The sequence below is a fragment of the Xenopus laevis genome, chromosome 7L (genome assembly GCF_017654675.1).
Source record: "Xenopus laevis strain J_2021 chromosome 7L, Xenopus_laevis_v10.1, whole genome shotgun sequence".
Taxonomy (NCBI): Eukaryota; Metazoa; Chordata; class Amphibia; order Anura; family Pipidae; genus Xenopus; species Xenopus laevis.
In genome coordinates this window covers 1,801,123-1,822,891 of record NC_054383.1, presented here as the reverse complement: position 1 = coordinate 1,822,891, position 21,769 = coordinate 1,801,123, and the positions used below count along the sequence as shown (strand labels likewise).

At 42.4% G+C, this 21,769-nt stretch overlaps 1 protein-coding gene across 1 annotated transcript; it reads right to left on the bottom strand.

Moving 5' to 3' along the window:
- Nucleotides 1-2,470: 2,470 nt before the first annotated feature.
- On the bottom strand, nucleotides 2,471-13,249 carry smndc1.L (survival motor neuron domain containing 1 L homeolog). The gene is made up of 6 exons (XM_041570101.1): nucleotides 13,101-13,249; nucleotides 9,449-9,568; nucleotides 8,218-8,360; nucleotides 7,063-7,224; nucleotides 6,484-6,637; nucleotides 2,471-3,484 (listed from the first exon to the last, which is right to left on the bottom strand). Exons 2-6 carry the CDS (start codon nucleotides 9,566-9,568, stop codon nucleotides 3,347-3,349), a joined length of 717 nt encoding a protein of 238 aa, XP_041426035.1. The 5' UTR covers nucleotides 13,101-13,249; the 3' UTR covers nucleotides 2,471-3,346.
- Nucleotides 13,250-21,769: the final 8,520 nt, after the last annotated feature.

Sequence of the window (21,769 nt, the reverse complement as noted above, 5' to 3'; positions counted from 1 at the left end):
TATTAAACAGAGAGTTATTCTCTGGAGTAGTGATCTGTGAGAAGATCTGTGCCTTGGATGGAATACTGTCACAACAATAATTGTGTTCGGATGTTCCCAAGGTGTGAATGCAACTTTCTGCATTTTAGCCCTTTTTTCTGCCTTTCTGTGGATTTGTGTCTAAACATCCACCATAAGTTCCCTTAGGAAATCTGGTTTTCCATAGTGCGGTTATCACAGAGCTGCTACGGCACAAAGGTAATACTGTAGAGCAGTGTTATAAGGCTTCTGTGCTTTTGTGCTATGGCCACTACTAACTCACATTGATGTAGAGTCTTGTGGTGCAGTGTGTAATATACTCTATGGGGGGAATTCACAAAAGTGTCGGGAACGAAAAAATGTCTTTAAAATGTCGTAGAAAGAGTCGTAGCAACAGCTGACAAATTCACAGAGCATTTCTCCGCCAATTTTCCGACATGTACGACACTTTTGAATTAGTGTCGTTAAAAGTGGGCGTGGTTTTTCGGCGTCTTTGCTGCACTTCTCTGCGGTGTGTGACACAGCGTTGAGAAGTCCGTGAAGTTTGTGGCGTCATTGCGTTGCGGAGTTCTGACGCTCACGGCAAGGATTCCCGCCCAGGGAGAATCTGGTCACCTGTGTCCATACTGATTCCAGCGTCGAAATAGACGCCCGCAGCACCAAAACACAGGTATTAACCTGGTCGCCTTAAGGGAGTAATTATAAGAAACTGTAGTTTGTTTTACTCTCACCTTATTAGTGTTGGCCATAGAGAGTAATAATAGGCAGCTCAGCATACCATTTACTCTAAGGGTAGGACTCCATGAGCGATTTTGTCGCGATCCAACGCGCTTCTACAAAATGTATGCGACAAAAATAAAGGTTTTGTCTCAGTGCTCCGGATCGCAACAAAATCACTTGTGGAGTCCGACCCTAATACAAGCGCAGCTGAATGGTATTGGGCCCAGCAGCAGCCTGTGTGCACTGATTCCACTTGCTGTAATATGAGCAGGGAAGAATTACTGACCTCAGAATGTTCTCTGTTCCATCCAGGGCTGATATCTTTAGGTGAATCCACACAACACACTGCAAGGAGAATGGACTCTCATTGTCCTGAGGCTCAGCATTAACCCTTGAATGCAGCGGGTAGCTCTGCGTACCCTAAAGGTTGTGCCATCTAACAGCTCTGCGTTCCACGTATTGTCTCTGCAACAGCAGTTGTGGAATGTAGCAAGTAGCTCTGTGTACCCTAATGTGTTCCCTTCCTGGGCAGACTCTGCAGTTTCCCGGCTGTGCCCACCTGATGTACAGCTCTGCGTGTTCTCTACGTCTTGTGCCTTTGTTCTGTAGAATTAAAGTGATCCAGATAATAAAATGTAATACACTAATAAAATCTGTCCTTCACCTCCGAGGCAGGACAAAGAACTGGCAATGGGAGGCGCAGCCACAACTTATATACCAGGGGAGGGGTCAAGAGTCTTATTCTTCTGTCCCGCCTCCAGACATGAGATTGACATTAACCCCACGTTTGCACTGACAGGAGGGCCGACTAGAGAAAAGCAAATTCATTGGCTGAAGCACAATTGGATTCCCAGGGAGAGAAGCTCATTGGATACTGGGGGATGTGGCACAAAACGCCTTTATTATCATTTTTACAAAACACTTTCCACACTGTGCCCCCCCCCAGCATGTTGGACCCTCCCCCACAGGTGGTAAAACATCTCATTTCATAAAAAAAAACCATTAGTTACAAAACAGTAAAGTACAGTGGGTATCAGGAAAACAAAGCGAGGGGAGGGGCTGGATGGGCTGGAGGAGGAGCAGTGAGGCGCAGGGGTGAGTTGGCAGTGGGACAGGTAATGAGTATCACATGGGGGGTATTTATGTACAGAACACTTTGTACTCGCTCTTCCCAATAACCCACACGTTCCTGATACCAAATTAGCCTCCCACACTGGATTAGTATAGTCCACAAACTGTCACAAGCGGCAGTAATCACGTCATTAGAAGCACTAATTACTAATTAGCTCTGCTCTTTAATTAGGGACAAACACTACGTGCGCTGAAACGTCACTCCCTGTATTCATCCACCAGAGTAGGAGCTGCCATACTGCTTATATAGAGCAGGAGCTACCATACTGCTTATACAGAGCACCCATATAGAGCAGGAGCTGCCATACTGCTTATACAGAGCACCCATTTCCTTACAAATAGTTCATACACATCAGTAAATGATTTAATTTGGACATTAAAGGCCACATGCCCCAACCTTACTAATCGGTCACAGAGACACGGGGCGTCATATGTCTGCATATGACAGGGGTGAATATTGGCCTCTAGGGGGCGTATTATCACACACAATGAGTGACAGAACGAGTGAGTCGTCTATTAAGGTTTAACCCCTGCAGTGCCAGTATAACCTATTTACACACATGATTTAAAAGAAAGAAGTCAGAACGTCAGCACACAATGGTTGAGCACAACACTTTTATGTACAAAATGATATATATACACAGGTCCCAGCAGCCTCTGCACTCGCTCCCCTCCAACTAATACACACACACAAATTATAACTGTCTATGAGGAAGCGGCAGAAAAGGTAGATGACAGTGAGAGAGAAGAATGGATTTCTGACACTTGGCTGCGAGGCTCACTAACACTGGGGATAGCTGCACTCACTCAGTGGCTTTAGTCAATTGGCATGTGACAGTTTGGAGGCAGGTACAGACAACGGGGCAATGCATTCTGGGAGTACAGTCATGATAGCAGATAAAATGTGGGTGCAATCACTGGCAGTTACCCCCATCAGAGAGACAATGGCGCATGATCATATGTAAATCCCCAGTGATCACACTTGCAGGTGTGGGTATCAACGACCAACTGTCACCTTTGTGCTTTTAACCGGCCGCTAAATGAACCTGCAGCTGAATTTAACTCATTATTATTGTGAAGATTCTCATTCATCCAGGTCTGCAGAAATAAGTCAAATCAACTGGACTTGCTGTGTTTCGATTTGTCTTATTTCTACAGATAAACCCATTGTTGTGTCTCCAACAGACGCCGCCAACATGTGACCTCACAGTGAAAAACAGAAAGCAGATCCCCGTGGCGAATCCACAGATCAACGACATGAGAGACATTTACGTACTTTAAAAAAAAAAAAAAGGTTTTGGGAAAATTATTCATCAATTCCTTCACTAAAACAGACAAAACACTTCCTTGTTTCCTAATTATCCAAACCAAGAACACTGCCGCTGCCTCGCTATTCCTCATACGACAGCCAATAATTTAGTTTTAGAAAAATATATCGATAAAATGTAAAGCCCGGAGGAGAATCCATCGGCCGGCATCACTGGGGCATGAGATGTCTGACGTTGTATTTGGAAGTATCTTGATACTGTGTCATGGGTTTATCTGCAATGCCACACGTACCCACACCCACCTTCCCCGTCACACTCTCGGGAGACGCAAAGATACTTCTCTTCACCTGAAACAAGAGCACAGGGTTCAGTACCGGGAGCAGAGACCCAGTCAGACGGGGCAGCACAACAATAAAAACACAAGTTCTACAAGAGCCAAAAGACAGGGTTCAGGCAGTTGAATTATCCAAGTGATCTGTAGCTGGATGGAAAAAAAGGCAAACCTATACATTAAAATAGTAAAAAACAAATAATTAAATAGAAAACAACACCCCCACCTGGCTAAATAGTATAGAACAGAGAATAAAGGAAACGGCAGTGTAAAAAGCATTCAGCTATTCATTTGAAATATAATTAAATACCTGGACTTAAAGGAATTGTTCAGTATAAAAATAAAAAAAACTGGGTAATTAAATAGGCTGTGCAAAATAAATAATGTTTCTAATATAGTTAGTTAAAAATGTAATGTATAAAGGCTGGAGTGAGTGGATGTGTAACATAATAGCCAGAACACTACTTCCTGCTTTTCAGCTCTCTTGCTTTCCACTGATTGGTTACCAGGCAGTAACCAATCAGAGACTTGAGGGGAGGCCACATAGGTCATATCTGTTGCTTTTGAATCTGAGCTGAATGCCGAGGATCAATTACAAACTCACTGAACATTTATGTCCCATGTGGCCCCCCTTATAGTCACTGACTAACTCAGAGTTAGAGAGCTGAAAAGCAGGAAGTAGAGTTCTGGCTATTATGTTACACATCCACTCACTCCAGCCTTTATGCATTACATTTTTGACTAACTATATTAGTTTACATTTTTTAGTTTGCACTTACTATCTATTTACCAAGTGTTTATTTTCACACTGAACTGTTCCTTTAAAGGGGTGGGTCACTTTCAAAGTTGTTTTCAGATAGATCACCAGAAATAAAGACTAAATTACTTTCTATTTTCTGTGTGTCACCATTTTTCTGATATTGAAGTGTAAAGTGTAATTTTTCACCTTCTGAAGCGGATCTTGGAGAGTGGGGGGGTCACCGACCCTGTAAACCGTTCTAAATTGATACATTTCTTATCTTTGTCCCTACTGAGCAGAATCTCTGGGTTTCATTACAGGCAGCTGTTAGAATTGATACAATAGTTACTAATAATCCAGAGATGCTGCTGAGAAATCAACTAAATGTTGCAAAATTGTAACAGAATCTGCACCTAAATTACTGATCTGCCAGACTGAAACACCAGAGACATTCAACTTTACACTTAGATTTTGGAAAAAAACAGTAAAGAAATTAATAATGGAAAGTAATTGAAAAAAATCTTTATTTCTGGGGAACAATCTGAAAACAACGAAGTTGAAAAAAGTGTTTGGAAGGTGAACAACCCCTTTAAAAGTACAGGTATGGGACCCGTTATCCAGAACGCTCCGAATTATGGAAAGGTCGTCTCCATTTTATCCAAATGTTTAAAAAAAATTCTGTGTGATAATAAAACAGTAACTTGTATTTGATCCCAACTAAGATATAATTAATCCTTATTGGAAGCAAAACCAGCCTATTGGATTTATTTCATGTTTATATGATTTTCCAGTAGACTTAAGGAAAGATCCCTTATCTGGAAAACTCCAGGTACCAAGCATTCTGGATAACAGGTCCCATACCTGTGCTGGTAAAACTTTCACAACAATAATAGATGATATGCAAATTGACTGTATCATTCTTGCACTTGTCCCAAATATCTGCCCATTTCATGCCTGCACACTTTATTTATACATGTGAAACACACAGAGATTAGGAACAAGTGCAAGATCAGAGGAAGAGTGTCCCTAACCGCTACCTGTAGCCGCAGCCAGTTTTTGGTATCAAGCCAGCAAATGAATGCAGCTAGGATACAAAACTCTAAACATGATTTATACGTCACTTTTATTTCCAGACGGGATAACGTTTTCAATAATGTGTTATACATTGCAGAATTAAACCTCGGTTTATATTTTTTTTAGATGGGGTTGTGACATATCAAACTGAAGGCTACATCAGAGAAAAGATTAAACCCAAATATGTGGTGGCTGGGATTCCTGCTTGTATTAGTTCTTACATCTGCATCATTAATTTAAACGATGCTTGCTGTACAATTTAATATTGTTGTGAAATGTGTAGGGATGCACTGAAGCCACTATTTTGGATTCGGCCAAACCCCCGAATCCTTCACGAAAGATGAGTCCGAATACCAAACCCCCAAATTCTAATTTGCATGTGCAAATTAGGGATGGGAAGGGGAAATAATTTTTTTTACTTCCTTGTTTTGTGACAAAGTCATGCGATTTCCCTCCCTGCCCTAATTTGCAAATGCAAATTAGGATTCAGTTTGGCCGAATCCTGCTGAAAAAGGCTGAATCCTGGATTCTAGTGCTGTGACATCAAGAGCTGAATGCTTTTCACAATTGTGTTTTTCTATTACTATCTGTTATACACTACTTATTCAGTTGTAGGTGCTGTTCTATTTGATTATATATGTGATGGATCCACCTAATAAATTGTACAGACTACAGATTTTGAAAGCAAGTCATGTGCCTGTATTGACTAAAGTTCCACAGAACAGACTGAGCGAGGGACATAAGCCAGCATTCATAGTAGGACAAGGTGCCAATTACTCTAGGCTCAGTGGAAAGTATGAATGGGGAGTAGAAAGATATACCCCCATATGTAATATAAGGCACAAAGTTTGCCCAGGAGCAGTAACCAATGACAACCAATAAGATTCTTGCATTTAAACAGGCTACTAGAAAATGCTACCTGCTGATTGGTTGCTATGGGTTACTGCCCCTGGGCAAACTTAGTGCCTTTTATTACATAACCCCAATTGTGTGTGTTCAGAAAGCACTGCAGAGTTATAGAGAGGGAAAGCATGTGCTCTGATAATTACTGTATCAATAGCATACGGAATCAAGCCATAATGTTATGATCACATGCATTGTATTTCAACTACAAGAATCGGTCAGTGCTTGCAATAATACACATAACCCCCTGCAGTATGTAATATTATCAGGATGGGAGTAGAGAGCCAGCAGACCCTTACCTGGCCTTTCTTGTTTTTGGAGTAGGCCTTGTTATTGAACTGCTGCCATTTATCCTTCTGGTCTTCCCTCTCCTGTTCTTGCTCCTTTACTCTCTGGGCTTTCTTCAGCGCTTTCTTCTTCTTATATTCTCTCTGCGCAGCGATCATCTCTTTCCTGTAATGAGAAGGAATATCAAAGTTTCTCCGCAGTCGACAGGGGGTGTCAGTGCAGTAATCGCCTTAGTCTGAGTTATTCCCCCCCCCATATACCCTTTTATGTTGCAGATAATTGTAAACAGTTTGGGGGTTACACAATAAATTGTTGTAAGTTTGGTATTTGTCTAGTAACCCACAGAAAACCAATCAACAGATAGCATTTACTCAAAACAAACATCTGATTGGTTACTAGGCAAACAAAGGGGTTGTTCACCTTTAAACTGCAACAAAAAACTTTTCTAAATGCAAAATTTTTTAGGGAGCCAACGAGACAGTACAAGAGCCAATGAGAATGGACGATGGTGCATAAAGACCACTATGGGATCCTGGTGTGTTACTAACGGGGGACAAATATGTGAGGAGTTTGGTTCAGATGGAACATACTTAGACATAGGCACATTCCCGCTGTCCTCTTTGGCTTTCCTCCCCTCCTCGACTGGCTTCAGACTGAGCAGAGACGTGACTTCCGCATTGCCGTAGCCGGCGAAGGTTATGGCCGCAGTTCCGTTCTCTTCGTCTATTTCCTCGATCTCGGCCTCGTACCACCTGTAAAGATATCATGGCTGTAAGCGTGTGAGTAACGGCTTGGCAGGGACACGTGGAAATGCTAAACGCTTTGGTGCAAATCTATCTGGGAGAGGGGGAAATATCATGGACAAACCAGCTGAACACCAAAAAAAATCAACTTCAATGACATCATTAAAGGAATAGTAACACCAAAAAATGAAAGTATTTAAAATATAATGCAGTGTTGCTGGTAAAATGACTGTTTAATTCATAAACACTACTATATTTTATATAAACAGGCTGCTGTGTAGCAATAATGGAAATTGAAAAAAGGCTATATGGCACAGGTTAAATAGTGGATAACACCATTATGTTCTACAGAGCGTATCTGCTATGTAACCTTTATCCTTTGAATGGCTGCCCCCATTGCTACACAGCAGCTTATTTATATAAACAATAGTGTTTCTGAAGCAAATACACTAGTTTTACCAGCAACACTGCATTATATTTTTAATACTTTAAAACACTTATTTTTTGGTGTTACTGTTCCTTTAAAGTTAAAAATTGCCCAGAAATGGATTGATGTTCACATCTGGAAGTTTTATGTGTAAGCATACACCCCCCCCCCCCCAACTAAGCAACTGACACTGACTTCCCAGACCCTACTTAAGCTCTACAGGGCCGGGACCTCCTTCCCACTGTGTCTCTTACCACATACATAGTAACATAGTAAGTTAGGTTGAAAAAAATACACACGTCCATCAAGTTACACCTTTTAACTTTTTTTTAACCTGCTGAACTGCCATAGCACCTAAGCACTTTGTCCTGATATGAATTATGTGTATACTTCTATACATACTGTATTTTTATACATTGTACTGTGCTGCAGCTCCTTCACAGCGCTTTACAAATAAAATTATACATACTGGACTGAGCTGGGCTAATGGAGCACAGAGCAACTACATTGGACGGCCAAACCAAAACCCCCAGCAAAGCTTACCATATCACCTAAATACAGGTCACTGCACTTACTGTCCGTCATCACTCCAGACCGCCATACACTTCTCTCCAACCTTCCATGATTGGCTTCCGCTGGCGGATGTGATGTCACAGGCATCGTCGGTGGTTTCGGAGGGTTGGGAGGACAGAAGATCTTTGGTTAATTCTATCACTTCCTGGAAAACAAAAGCAGGAAATACTGGCACTATTTGGCTCAATGTGGCACAGTATATGTAAGTCATACAAAAAAAATAATGGGGCAATAATTATATCCTATATACTCTTTAAAATATACTCTTTACACCATTCACCGAAAACGATGTATGGTAAACACCTTTCCGCTAAAGTCGTTAGAAGGTGAAAGTTTTTAGAACACAGATTTATAAGGGTGTGTGTTTGGAGCAAGAACGCTGCACTATATACATTTTCTATCTTTTTCCCCAAAACCTCTTTTGCGGAATACAGCAATATTCTTTTTGGAATTGGATACAAACAAAAAGGCACTGCAACAAGTGGCAAGACTGGACACCATAATGCTGCTGGGAGGCCACAGGGATAGTGTCATGGGGAAAAAAGTTTTTTTCAAAATGAATCAGTTAATAGTGCTGCTCCAGCAGAATTTCTGCATTGAAATCAGTTTCTCAAAAGAGCAAACAGATTGTTTTATATTCAATTTTGAAATCTGACATGGGGCTAGACATATTGTCAGTTTCCCAGCTGCCCCCAGTCATGTGACTTGTGCTCTGATAAATTTCAGTCACTCTTTACTGCTGTACTGCAAGTTGGAGTGATATCACCCCCTCCCTTTCCCCCCAGCAGCCTAACAACAGAACAATGGGAAGGTAACCAGATAACAGCTCCCTAACACAAGATAACAGCTGCCTGGTAGATCTAAGAACAACACTCAATAGTAAAATCCAGGTCCCACTGAGACACATTCAGTTACATTGAGTAGGAGAAACAACAGGCTGCCAGAAAGCAGTTCCATCCGTAAGTGCTGCCTCTTTCTGAAGTCACATGACCAGGCAAAATGACCTGAGATGCACCTACACACCAATATTACAACTAAATACACTTGCTGGTTCAGGAATGACATTTTATATTGTACAGTGAATTATTTGCAGGAAAAAAAAAACATGGCTTTCAGAGATTTACTGGTGAGCAGGTCAAAGAGTAGTCGGGGGCAACACTATTCATGAGGGACTTTCTCTGCAGACACTGGAGCACAAGGGAACAACAGAAATATTAATGACTGATAAATTACCTGCAAATCTTTCTTTAGTTTCAGTAAATCGTCATTCTCGCCATTGGCCGTTAATGCTGATTCAACCTGTTGCAATTGGGCTTTGTAACCCGCCAGCTGCTTAGCTAGATCTTCTGCCATCTGCAATGAACAAGCAACATGAATGAGGAGGTAGAGCCTAAAGAAGGGAAAACAGCCCGTTCCACACTAAAGGGGAAGTATCATCACAATATTATTTTATTCTGTACTGTGGATATAGGCTGCCACATGTAAACCAAGCGGCTACAATCTCAATCCAACTGGCCTATGAGTCAAATAGACAGAAAAATGATGGGCCTTCCTTGTTGTTACTCCGATTATTTGTACTAAATGCACAAACGGAACATGAAGTGAAAAGGAGTTGTGACATGTAATGACCCTTCTCTGTATATTTGTATTTATACATATGGGAGGAGGTGCCATATTGATTCCCTTAGACAGTACAGTATGAGGGTATAGCTTATTGTGTGCCCAGAACATTCCTTCTCTGTATATTTGTATTTATACATATGGGAGGAGGAGGTGCCATATTGATTCCTTAGACAGTACAGTATGAGAGGTATAGCTTATTGTGTGCCCAGAACATTCCTTCTCTGTATATTTGTATTTATACATATGGGAGGAGGGAGGTGCCATATTGATTCCCTTAGACAGTACAGTATGAGGGTATAGCTTATTGTGTGCCCAGAACATTCCTTCTCTGTATATTTGTATTTATACATATAGGAGGAGGAGGTGCCATATTGATTCCCTTAGACAGTACAGTATGAGGGTATAGCTTATTGTGTGCCCAGAACATTCCTTCTCTGTATATTTGTATTTATACATATGGGAGGAGGAGGTGCCATATTGATTCCCTTAGACAGTACAGTATGAGGGTATAGCTTATTGTGTGCCCAGAACATTCCTTCTCTGTATATTTGTATTTATACATATGGGAGGAGGAGGTGCCATATTGATTCCCTTAGACAGTACAGTATGAGGGTATAGCTTATTGTGTGCCCAGAACATTCCTTCTCTGTATATTTGTATTTATACATATGGGAGGAGGAGGTGCCATATTGATTCCCTTAGACAGTACAGTATGAGGGTATAGCTTATTGTGTGCCCAGAACATTCCTTCTCTGTATATTTGTATTTATACATATGGGAGGAGGAGGTGCCATATTGATTCCCTTAGACAGTACAGTATGGGGGTATAGCTTATTGTGTGCCCAGAACATTCCTTCTCTGTATATTTGTATTTATACATATGGAGGAGGAGGTGCCATATTGATTCCCTTAGACAGTACAGTATGAGGGTATAGCTTATTGTGTGCCCAGAACATTCCTTCCTCTGTATATTTGTATTTATACATATGGGAGGAGGAGTGCCATATTGATTCCCTTAGACAGTACAGTATGAGGGTATAGCTTATTGTGTGCCCAGAACATTCCTTCTCTGTATATTTGTATTTATACATATGGGAGGAGGAGGTGCCATATTGATTCCCTTAGACAGTACAGTATGAGGGTATAGCTTATTGTGTGCCCAGAACATTCCTTCTCTGTATATTTGTATTTATACATATGGGAGGAGGAGGTGCCATATTGATTCCCTTAGACAGTACAGTATGAGGGTATAGCTTATTGTGTGCCCAGAACATTCCTTCCTCTGTATATTTGTATTTATACATATGGGAGGAGGAGGTGCCATATTGATTCCTTAGACAGTACAGTATGAGGGTATAGCTTATTGTGTGCCCAGAACATTCCTTCTCTGTATATTTGTATTTATACATATGGGAGGAGGAGGTGCCATATTGATTCCCTTAGACAGTACAGTATGAGGGTATAGCTTATTGTGTGCCCAGAACATTCCTTCCTCTGTATATTTGTATTTATACATATGGGAGGAGGAGGTGCCATATTGATTCCCTTAGACAGTACAGTATGAGGGTATAGCTTATTGTGTGCCCAGAACATTCCTTCTCTGTATATTTGTATTTATACATATGGGAGGAGGAGGTGCCATATTGATTCCCTTAGACAGTACAGTATGAGGGTATAGCTTATTGTGTGCCCAGAACATTCCTTCTCTGTATATTTGTATTTATACATATGGGAGGAGGAGGTGCCATATTGATTCCCTTAGACAGTACAGTATGAGGGTATAGCTTATTGTGTGCCCAGAACATTCCTTCCTCTGTATATTTGTATTTATACATATGGGAGGAGGAGGTGCCATATTGATTCCCTTAGACAGTACAGTATGAGGGTATAGCTTATTGTGTGCCCAGAACATTCCTTCTCTGTATATTTGTATTTATACATATGGGAGGAGGAGGTGCCATATTGATTCCCTTAGACAGTACAGTATGAGGGTATAGCTTATTGTGTGCCCAGAACATTCCTTCTCTGTATATTTGTATTTATACATATGGGAGGAGGAGGTGCCATATTGATTCCCTTAGACAGTACAGTATGAGGGTATAGCTTATTGTGTGCCCAGAACATTCCTTCTCTGTATATTTGTATTTATACATATGGGAGGAGGAGGTGCCATATTGATTCCCTTAGACAGTACAGTATGAGGGTATAGCTTATTGTGTGCCCAGAACATTCCTTCTCTGTATATTTGTATTTATACATATGGGAGGAGGAGGTGCCATATTGATTCCCTTAGACAGTACAGTATGAGGGTATAGCTTATTGTGTGCCCAGAACATTCCTTCTCTGTATATTTGTATTTATACATATGGGAGGAGGAGGTGCCATATTGATTCCCTTAGACAGTACAGTATGAGGGTATAGCTTATTGTGTGCCCAGAACATTCCTTCTCTGTATATTTGTATTTATACATATGGGAGGAGGAGGTGCCATATTGATTCCCTTAGACAGTACAGTATGAGGGTATAGCTTATTGTGTGCCCAGAACATTCCTTCCTCTGTATATTTGTATTTATACATATGGAGGAGGAGGTGCCATATTGATTCCTTAGACAGTACAGTATGAGGGTATAGCTTATTGTGTGCCCAGAACATTCCTTCTCTGTATATTTGTATTTATACATATGGGAGGAGGAGGTGCCATATTGATTCCCTTAGACAGTACAGTATGAGGGTATAGCTTATTGTGTGCCCAGAACATTCCTTCTCTGTATATTTGTATTTATACATATGGGAGGAGGAGGTGCCATATTGATTCCCTTAGACAGTACAGTATGAGGGTATAGCTTATTGTGTGCCCAGAACATTCCTTCTCTGTATATTTGTATTTATACATATGGGAGGAGGAGGAGGAGCAGATCCAGTACAATAGGGGAATATACAGAAGTAGATGTGAGAGGGGGAGGGGTAGTGGAAGTGGAAGACACATTGAGTATAAAGAGAGGAGGGATTTCAGGGAGAGACTACGAGGCCTGTTGGACTCAGTCAGTAACAAAGACAGGAATAACTGTGAGGGGGAGAGAGATAATTGCGCGCGCACTCGGTTCCACAGGAAGAGGCCTCAGAAGGCCCCGGGGGTGAGTGTTGGGCTTATCTGACCCTCCGGTATCACATTGTGAAACAGACAGACGTTCCCGTTCTCCCCCAACTCAGCTCCGGGCCGCTCAGGCTTCTAATCCCCCATTTTCCCCTTTTTTAACTCACCGCGCCGCTCTCTCGTCTCACAGACTTAGTTCCCGACAACCTCTGCGGCGTCTCGCGAGACTTCTCCGCGCTTTTCGAGTCGCCCCGCCCTCAACGCTGACGTCCTTAGAGACAGTTGCCATGGAGAGCGGGAGGGAAGACAGAGAGGCCGGAAGCAGAAGTCACATGTTCCCCGAGGTTCTGCACAACAGTAACTCCAATAACTCACACTAATAATATTAATAATAATAATAATAATAATAATGAATGTAATAAGGGGTGTGTGACAGGGAAATGTACAGAAAGTGAAACTGGTAGTATTCTCTTGCACTACATATGCCATTGGGGCATGCTGGGAGTTGTAGTTCTGGAAGAGCCAGGGGCTGCTTTTAAATTGTACACATAGTAAGTCAGGATCCATCAAGTTCAACTTTAAATCAATATATAACCTGCCTAACTGTCAGTTGATCCAGAGGAAGGTAAAAACCCATCTGAAGCCTCTCCAATTTGTCTCAGAGGGGGAAAAATTCCTTCCTGACTCCAAAATAGACCAGTCCCTGGATCAACTTGTACCATGAGCTATCTCCCATATCCCTGTATTCCCTCACTTGCTAAACACCATCCAACCCCTTCTTATACCTATCTAATGTATCAGCCTGTACCACTGATTCACTTCCCAGCTCTCCCTGTAACACCCCTTTCCCTCCTCTAATCTCATTGGCTCCCTCCTGTCTGCTGGGAGGAGCTACTGGTGAATAAAGCATCCGACCCTTCCTTGTACCTATCTAATGTATCAGCCTGTACCCCTGATTCACTTCCCAGCTCTCCCTGTAACACCCCTTTCCCTCCTCTAATCTCATTGGCTCCCTCCTGTCTGCTGGGAGGAGCTACTGGTGAATAAAGCATCCGACCCTTCCTTGTACCTATCTAATGTATCAGCCTGTACCCCTGATTCACTTCCCAGCTCTCCCTGTAACACCCCTTTCCCTCCTCTAATCTCATTGGCTCCCTCCTGTCTGCTGGGAGGAGCTACTGGTGATAAAGCATCCGACCCTTCCTTGTACCTATCTAATGTATCAGCCTGTACCCCTGATTCACTTCCCAGCTCTCCCTGTAACACCCCTTTCCCTCCTCTAATCTCATTGGCTCCCTCCTGTCTGCTGGGAGGAGCTACTGTGAATAAAGCATCTGACCCTTCCTTGTACCTATCTAATGTATCAGCCTGTACCCCTGATTCACTTCCCAGCTCTCCCTGTAACACCCCTTTCCCTCCTCTAATCTCATTGGCTCCCTCCTGTCTGCTGGGAGGAGCTACTGGTGAATAAAGCATCCGACCCTTCCTTGTACCTATCTAATGTATCAGCCTGTACCCCTGATTCACTTCCCAGCTCTCCCTGTAACACCCCTTTCCCTCGTCTAATCTCATTGGCTCCCTCCTGACTGCTGGGAGGAGCTACTGGTGAATAAAGCATCCGACCCTTCCTTGTACCTATCTAATGTATCAGCCTGTACCCCTGATTCACTTCCCAGCTCTCCCTGTAACACCCCTTTCCCTCCTCTAATCTCATTGGCTCCCTCCTGTCTGCTGGGAGGAGCTACTGGTGAATAAAGCATCCGACCCTTCCTTGTACCTATCTAATGTATCAGCCTGTACCCCTGATTCACTTCCCAGCTCTCCCTGTAACACCCTTTTCCTCGTCTAATCTCATTGGCTCCCTCCTGTCTGCTGGGAGGAGCTACTGGTGAATAAAGCATCCGACCCTTCCTTGTACCTATCTAATGTATCAGCCTGTACAACTGATTCAGGGAGACAATTCCACATCTTCACAGCTCTCACTGTAACAAACCCCTTCCCAATATTTAGCTGGAACCTCTTTTCTTCTAATCGGAATGGGTGACCTTGTGTCAGCTGGAAAGACCTACTGGTAAATAAATCATTAGAGAGATTATTATATGATCCCTTATATATTTATACATAGTTATCATATCACCCCTTAAGCGCCTCTTCTCCAGAGTGAACATCCCCAATTTGGCCAGTCTTTCCTCATAGCTAAGATTTTCCCTTTACCAGCTTAGTTGCCCTTCTCTGTCCCCTCTCTAATACAATAATGTCCTGTTTGAGTGATGGAGACCAAAACTGTACGGCATATTCTAGATGGGGCCTTACCAGTGCTCTATACAGTGGGACCCCTCCTCCGTGACTCTCTGCCCCATTTAATACAAGTCAAGACCTTATTTGCCCTTGATGCTGCTGACTGGCATTGCTTGCTACAGACAAGTTTATTATCTACAAGGACTCCAAGCTCCGTCTCCATTATGGATTTGCCTAGTGCAGTCCCATTAAGGGTATAAGTGGATATTGTTACATCCCAGGTGCAGGACTTTACATTTATCAACATTGAATCTCATTTGCCACTTAGCTGCCCAGATTGCCAGTTAGTCAAGATCCTGTTGCAAGTGCCACATCCTGGATGGAATTAATTGGGCTGATAGTTTTGTCTCATCTGCAAACACTGATACATTACTTACAATACCCTCCCCCAAGTCATTAATGAACAAGTTAAATAAAAGTGGCCCCAATACTGAGCCCTGGGGGACCCCACTAAGAACCTTACTCCAAGTAGAGAATGTCCCATTAACAACCACCCTCTGTACCCGATCCTGTAGCCAGTTTCCTATCCACGTGCAAACGACTTCATTAAGCCCAACAGACCTTAGTTTAGAAAGCAGTCGTTTGTGGGGCACAGTATCAAACGCTTTGGCAAAACCCAAATAGATCTACTGCCCCCCCCCCCACTGTCCAGCCTCCTACAATCTCATGCTGTTGCTTGGCAAGATCAGATCAAATTTGTCCATTAGTTTTAGCCTAAAGGTGGCCATACACGGGCCGATAAAAGCTGCCGACAGACCGAGTCGGCAGCTTATTGGCCCATGTATGGGGGCCCCTGACGGGCTTCCCGATCGAGATCTGGCCGAAAGTCGGCCAGATCTCGATCGGATGGGATTAAAAATCCCGTCGGATCGCGGCCGCATCTGTTCGTTGATGCGGTCCCGCGATCCGACCGCCCGTTTGCGAATGCTAGAATCCGATCGTTGGGCCCAAGGGCCCACGATCGGATCAGCCCGATATTGCCCACCTCAAGGTGGGCATATCGGAGGGAGATCCGCTCGTTTGGCGACATCGCCAAACGAGCGGATCTCTCCATGTATGGGGACCATTATACTGTCTCTTTAATTGGACACTGCCCTAATTTGTATTTGAGAATATACCACTTTGTGCCACATGGGGGAGTATCTCCTAATAACACATTTTATACTTATAGTAACACTATTGTCATTCCCATTCATCCCTTTCTCATTGTCACTTGTACTGTCATCTACCTACAGCACTCCGGGGTCATTTCCATCAAGAACTGCTTGAGTATGTATTATAAGGGATAATGTACCCCCTACTGTAAATGATAAGGATATTAGAATTCACTGAGGGGTTGTTCTGTGACCATATAAAGGCACAAGGCTGCAGGCTGAGTTATACAGGGAACTCTGAGTATCACTCATGTATTATAAGGGATAATGTACAACCTACTGTAAATGATAAGGATATTAGATGTCACTGAGGGGTTGTTCTGTGACCATATAAAGGCACAAGGCTGCAGGCTGAGTTATACAGGGAACTCTGAGTATCACTCATGTATTATAAGGGATAATGTACCCCCTACTGTAAATGATAAGGATATTAGAAGTCACTGAGGGGTTGTTCTGTGACCATATAAAGACACAAGGCTGCAGGCTGAGTTATACAGGGAACTCTGAGTATCACTCATGTATTATAAGGCATAATGTACCCCCTACTGTAAATGATAAGGATATTAGAATTCACTGAGGGGTTGTTCTGTGACCATATAAAGGCACAAGGCTGCAGGCTGAGTTATACAGGGAACTCTGAGTATCACTCATGTATTATAAGGGATAATGTACCCCCTACTGTAAATGATAAGGATATTAGAAGTCACTGAGAGGTTGATCTATGGCCATGTAAAAAATCCAAGGATGAAATCTAACAATCTCTGGTTTCTAGGTCACTTACCATAGCAACCAGATGGCAGTTTAACATTGGAAATAGTAAATCTTATTAATTCAAGATAGAGAAGTTGGAAGGGTCGCAGCAATATACATATGAGAAGAAGATAATCTGAAGGTGAAATATTTCTCATGACTCAGATGCAGTATTACAGTTATAACAACACAGAGAAAGCGCAGGGATATGATAATGTTACACCCCCAGCATCATATAAAGCCCCTGTAGTTCAGCTATTCGTGCACTTTTATCATCTGCCAATCACAGGCACTTGTCCAGAGTTCTAAAAGCCCCGTGATTGGAGCAAATTTGCACCCACTGCTCTGCACTGAGTCTCTGTACCTAGGGGTCACTCACCATCACTGAATTAACCAATTGTATTCCTTGGGCCTGAGAAATAACCCCCACATTCCTGCAGCAGTAACAACATGGAACAGCCCAACTCTCTGTAATACATAAAGTGTCCACCGAGTGGCGCTAGAGGCTGCAGTGAGGAGTTGTGCTGAGCCAATGCAGCTCTGAGTGCTTGTGCTGGGAGGACTCATGTCAAGGACACACGTAAGGTTAAATATAAAGATCACAATTTCATTAACTGCTTGTGTGCTTGGGATGCACAGATTTGGCCCCTGACCCCCTTTAGGGCTTTGGGTTATTTGTTTTTATTCTGCCAAACCCATTATTTAACATGTTATGTGGTTGCTGGAGTTATTAATCAGAAATCATAATTGTGAGGCTATTGCTATTAATTGTTAATAATAATATATCTGTTTCATTCCAATCCAAGGGATCACTGGTTGCTGGGGGTCAGGGGACTTAGCAACAGGATATTAGAGTACTGCACTGCAAATTGTTCTTGTAGATACGGGGCTCTCACCCTGTGCTGATACCTTCTTATTGGAGAGGTACCCACATACGGAATTAACCCCTGGGCTGCCCTTTCCTTTATCTGCCATGGCCGTGCCTCATTATGCATAAACCTGCCCATAATGCACCGAAACCCACACAAGCCCTGCCCCTTTCTAACCCACATTTCCCCTCTTGGGGCCCCTGACTAGAGTGGAGAGCCTGGGGTGCCATTATTTATGAGGTGCCATTATTTTTCCCTGCCAAAGAGGATGTGGTTTCAGCATTTCTTGGCATGGATGGTTGCAGCTTTGACAAGAGCACTAAGGAGAAGGGGAAGATTTATCAAGAGTCAAATTTAGAATTTAAATTCGATTCGAGTTTTTCAAAAAATTCAAATTCGATTTTTGAGATTTATCATACTCTGGCCCTTTAAGAACTCAAATTCGAATATTTGCCACCTAAAAACTTTCTGAATTGCTGTTTAAGTCAATCGGAGACATCCAGGGATCAATTTAGAGTTGTTTGCAGCATTCCTGACATTCATTTTTTCTGAGAAAAAAACTCAAATTCGTTTCGACTTTTCAATTCTATTCACCCGACTTTGAAAACTCATTAAGCTTGAATTGACTTTTTGAAATTCAAATTTAATTTGATTCAAGTTTCCGGGGCGATTCTATTCATCTAAATTCGATTTTATTGATTTATTTCGATTGTTCGAATTTCGAGTTAATGGGAGTTTTAAAAGCTGAATTTGAAATTTGACCCTTGATAAATGTGCCTCCAAGGGGCATATTTATCAAGGGTCGAATTTGAAAAACTTCGAAATTCGAATTCAAAAAGACCAACCGAAATTAAGTTGAAGTTTTTTTGGCCGAATATGTCAGTTTTCCATCAAATATGTCCGTAGTCGGCCGAATTCTACTCATACGAATCGAAGTAATAGCGCATTCGATCGAATTCGATTAGAAGTTTTACCCAAAAAAATTTTTTGAAGTCCACCAATTGACTCCAAATAGGTTCTAGGACCACAACCTTTGATAAATGAGCCTCCAAGTGTCCAATCAGTGCAGCCGAGCAATTTGCCCTTATTTTAGGGTGTGGGGAAAAACCATAATTGCATCCACCCTGCTGCCCCCCCCCATTCCTACATGGGCCATTCCATGGTGATGGCAGAGTGTTGGAATTTGGGGAACCAGAATGGAAGTGCTGATCATATACAGCTGGAGCCCATCACACACCCTGTAATTACACCAAATCCTCCCACAAGTGTCTCTCTATGAGCCGGAACCAACACCAGAGCTCAGCCGAGACACCGCACTCCATCATTACCCATCAGCCCCAACCAACCTGCACCAACTCCCTAATCCCCCTTTTCTGCAGAGCTCACACCTATTGTATCTGTTGTAAGTATTTAAGGCTCAGTTTCCTACAGCCGCCCTTTAACCCTTCCAGCACATGGGCGAGGGGTTAGACCAGACTGTCAGATTCTCCTCCAGAACAAAGGTGCCATATTGATTCCCTTAGACAGTGCAGTATGAGGGTATAGCTTATTGTGTGCCCAGAACATTCCTTCTCTGTATATTTGTATTTATACATATGGGAGGAGGAGGTGCCATATTGATTCCCTTAGACAGTACAGTATGAGGGTATAGCTTATTGTGTGCCCAGAACATTCCTTCTCTGTATATTTGTATTTATACATATGGGAGGAGGAGGTGCCATATTGATTCCCTTAGACAGTACAGTATGAGGGTATAGCTTATTGTGTGCCCAGAACATTCCTTCTCTGTATATTTGTATTTATACATATGGGAGGAGGGAGGTGCCATATTGATTCCATTAGACAGTACAGTATGAGGGTATAGCTTATTGTGTGCCCAGAACATTCCTTCTCTGTATATTTGTATTTATACATATGGGAGGAGGAGGTGCCATATTGATTCCCTTAGACAGTACAGTATGAGGGTATAGCTTATTGTGTGCCCAGAACATTCCTTTTCTTTGTATCTGTATATACAGGAGGAAGCAGCTTAGTGTTCCCACTATGTGACTTAAATTGGGGTACAGACCTACTTGACATGACTGATAATTTGCTGCCTGACAATAAATTTGTTTCCAGGTGAGTTGGCCAATGACAGAGCGGTATCACATCATTCATATCCTGCCGTGATGGAGACTCAGCGATGACTCACTCCGGTGTTTTATCTCCTCACTTCCAGACCCTTGAGCCTCCTCCTCATTCAGAAACCACAAGAAAAACACTCAATTACAGAACATGTTCTGCCACCTGTCACTCACTCAGCTCTGTAACCCTTTCCTCCCTGCAGCTTCCTTCATCCATATCATATACACACAGACAGTAAGTGTATAATATAGAGACACCCCCATATCATATACACACAGACAGTAACTGTATAATATATAGACACCCCCATATCATATACACACAGAAAGTAACTGTATAATATATAGACACCCCCATATCATATACACACAGACAGTAAGTGTATAATATATAGACACCCCCATATCATATACACACAGACAGTAACTGTATAATATATAGACACCCCATATCATATACACACAGACAGTAACTGTATAATATATAGACACCCCATATCATATACACACAGACAGTAAGTGTATAATATATAGACACCCCCATATCATATACACACAGACAGTAAGTGTATAATATATAGACACCCCCATATCATATACACACAGACAGTAACTGTATAATATATAAACACATATCATATACACACAGACAGTAACTGTATAATATATAGACACATATCATATAACGTTATGCAAAGTGCAGACATACATTAAGGTTTCTCCTGCTGATAATGGGCTGAATCCTACACAATAGCAGAAAGAAAGACAAAAACTGGGCTCATTTGCTCAGTAACTGATGAGGTCGGGTTGGTGTATTAATTCTGTGCCCAAAGGGAAAGTCACAAACATGTGCCTGTGTGTATCACTTTATATCACTTTATATCACTTTATATGACACATGGGGTAAGCTTTCTCCCCCACTCACATGTCGCTGACCCCCAAACTGACAGGGAGTGAGACACCCTTTTTCCTATATAGTTCTGACTGGGGGAGAAGTGACACAGACAACATACCTCCCAGCAGTTCCGTATTTCACGGGACAGTCACAATTTTTCCAGCTCAGGCACAGACCCGGTTTCTTATTGAAATGTCTGGAGTTTCTCTCTGATCTCTTGCAATGATGCCAGAACAGATACAATGTTTCTGAAACGTAATTAAATAAGAGGCTTTTGGCAGAGGCCAGAATACTCAGCACCTGCACTAAGATACAATTGTAACTAATAAGATAAGCAGCTCCACGAGGGCATTGGCTTTAAATGTTTGTTTTAAATGTCCTTTAAATGTTTGTTTTGCTGCTCAGCAGTTTGTAATTGAGGGTCAGCGATGCTTGTGGCACCCAAGCTGTTTAACCCTGTGTGCTGATGTGGCCGTGCATAAAGAAATAAAGGAACCTGTAAGTGTAGGATGTTCTATGGCACATAAAGGGTTAAATGCCAGACTGCAGCTCAGGGAAAGAAATAGTTACACATGAGAATAACATGAAGTGAATACAAGTTACATGTGACTGACATGGGGCTATAGGAGGTGCCAGGATAGTGTCGGTGAGAGGGTTGAGCCCCCAGTAAAAGCGTCACAGCAACATTGTGCTGCATCTGAAACCCCCTCATGTAAGCGCCGGCCCCCAGAACAGGGACAGGAGGCA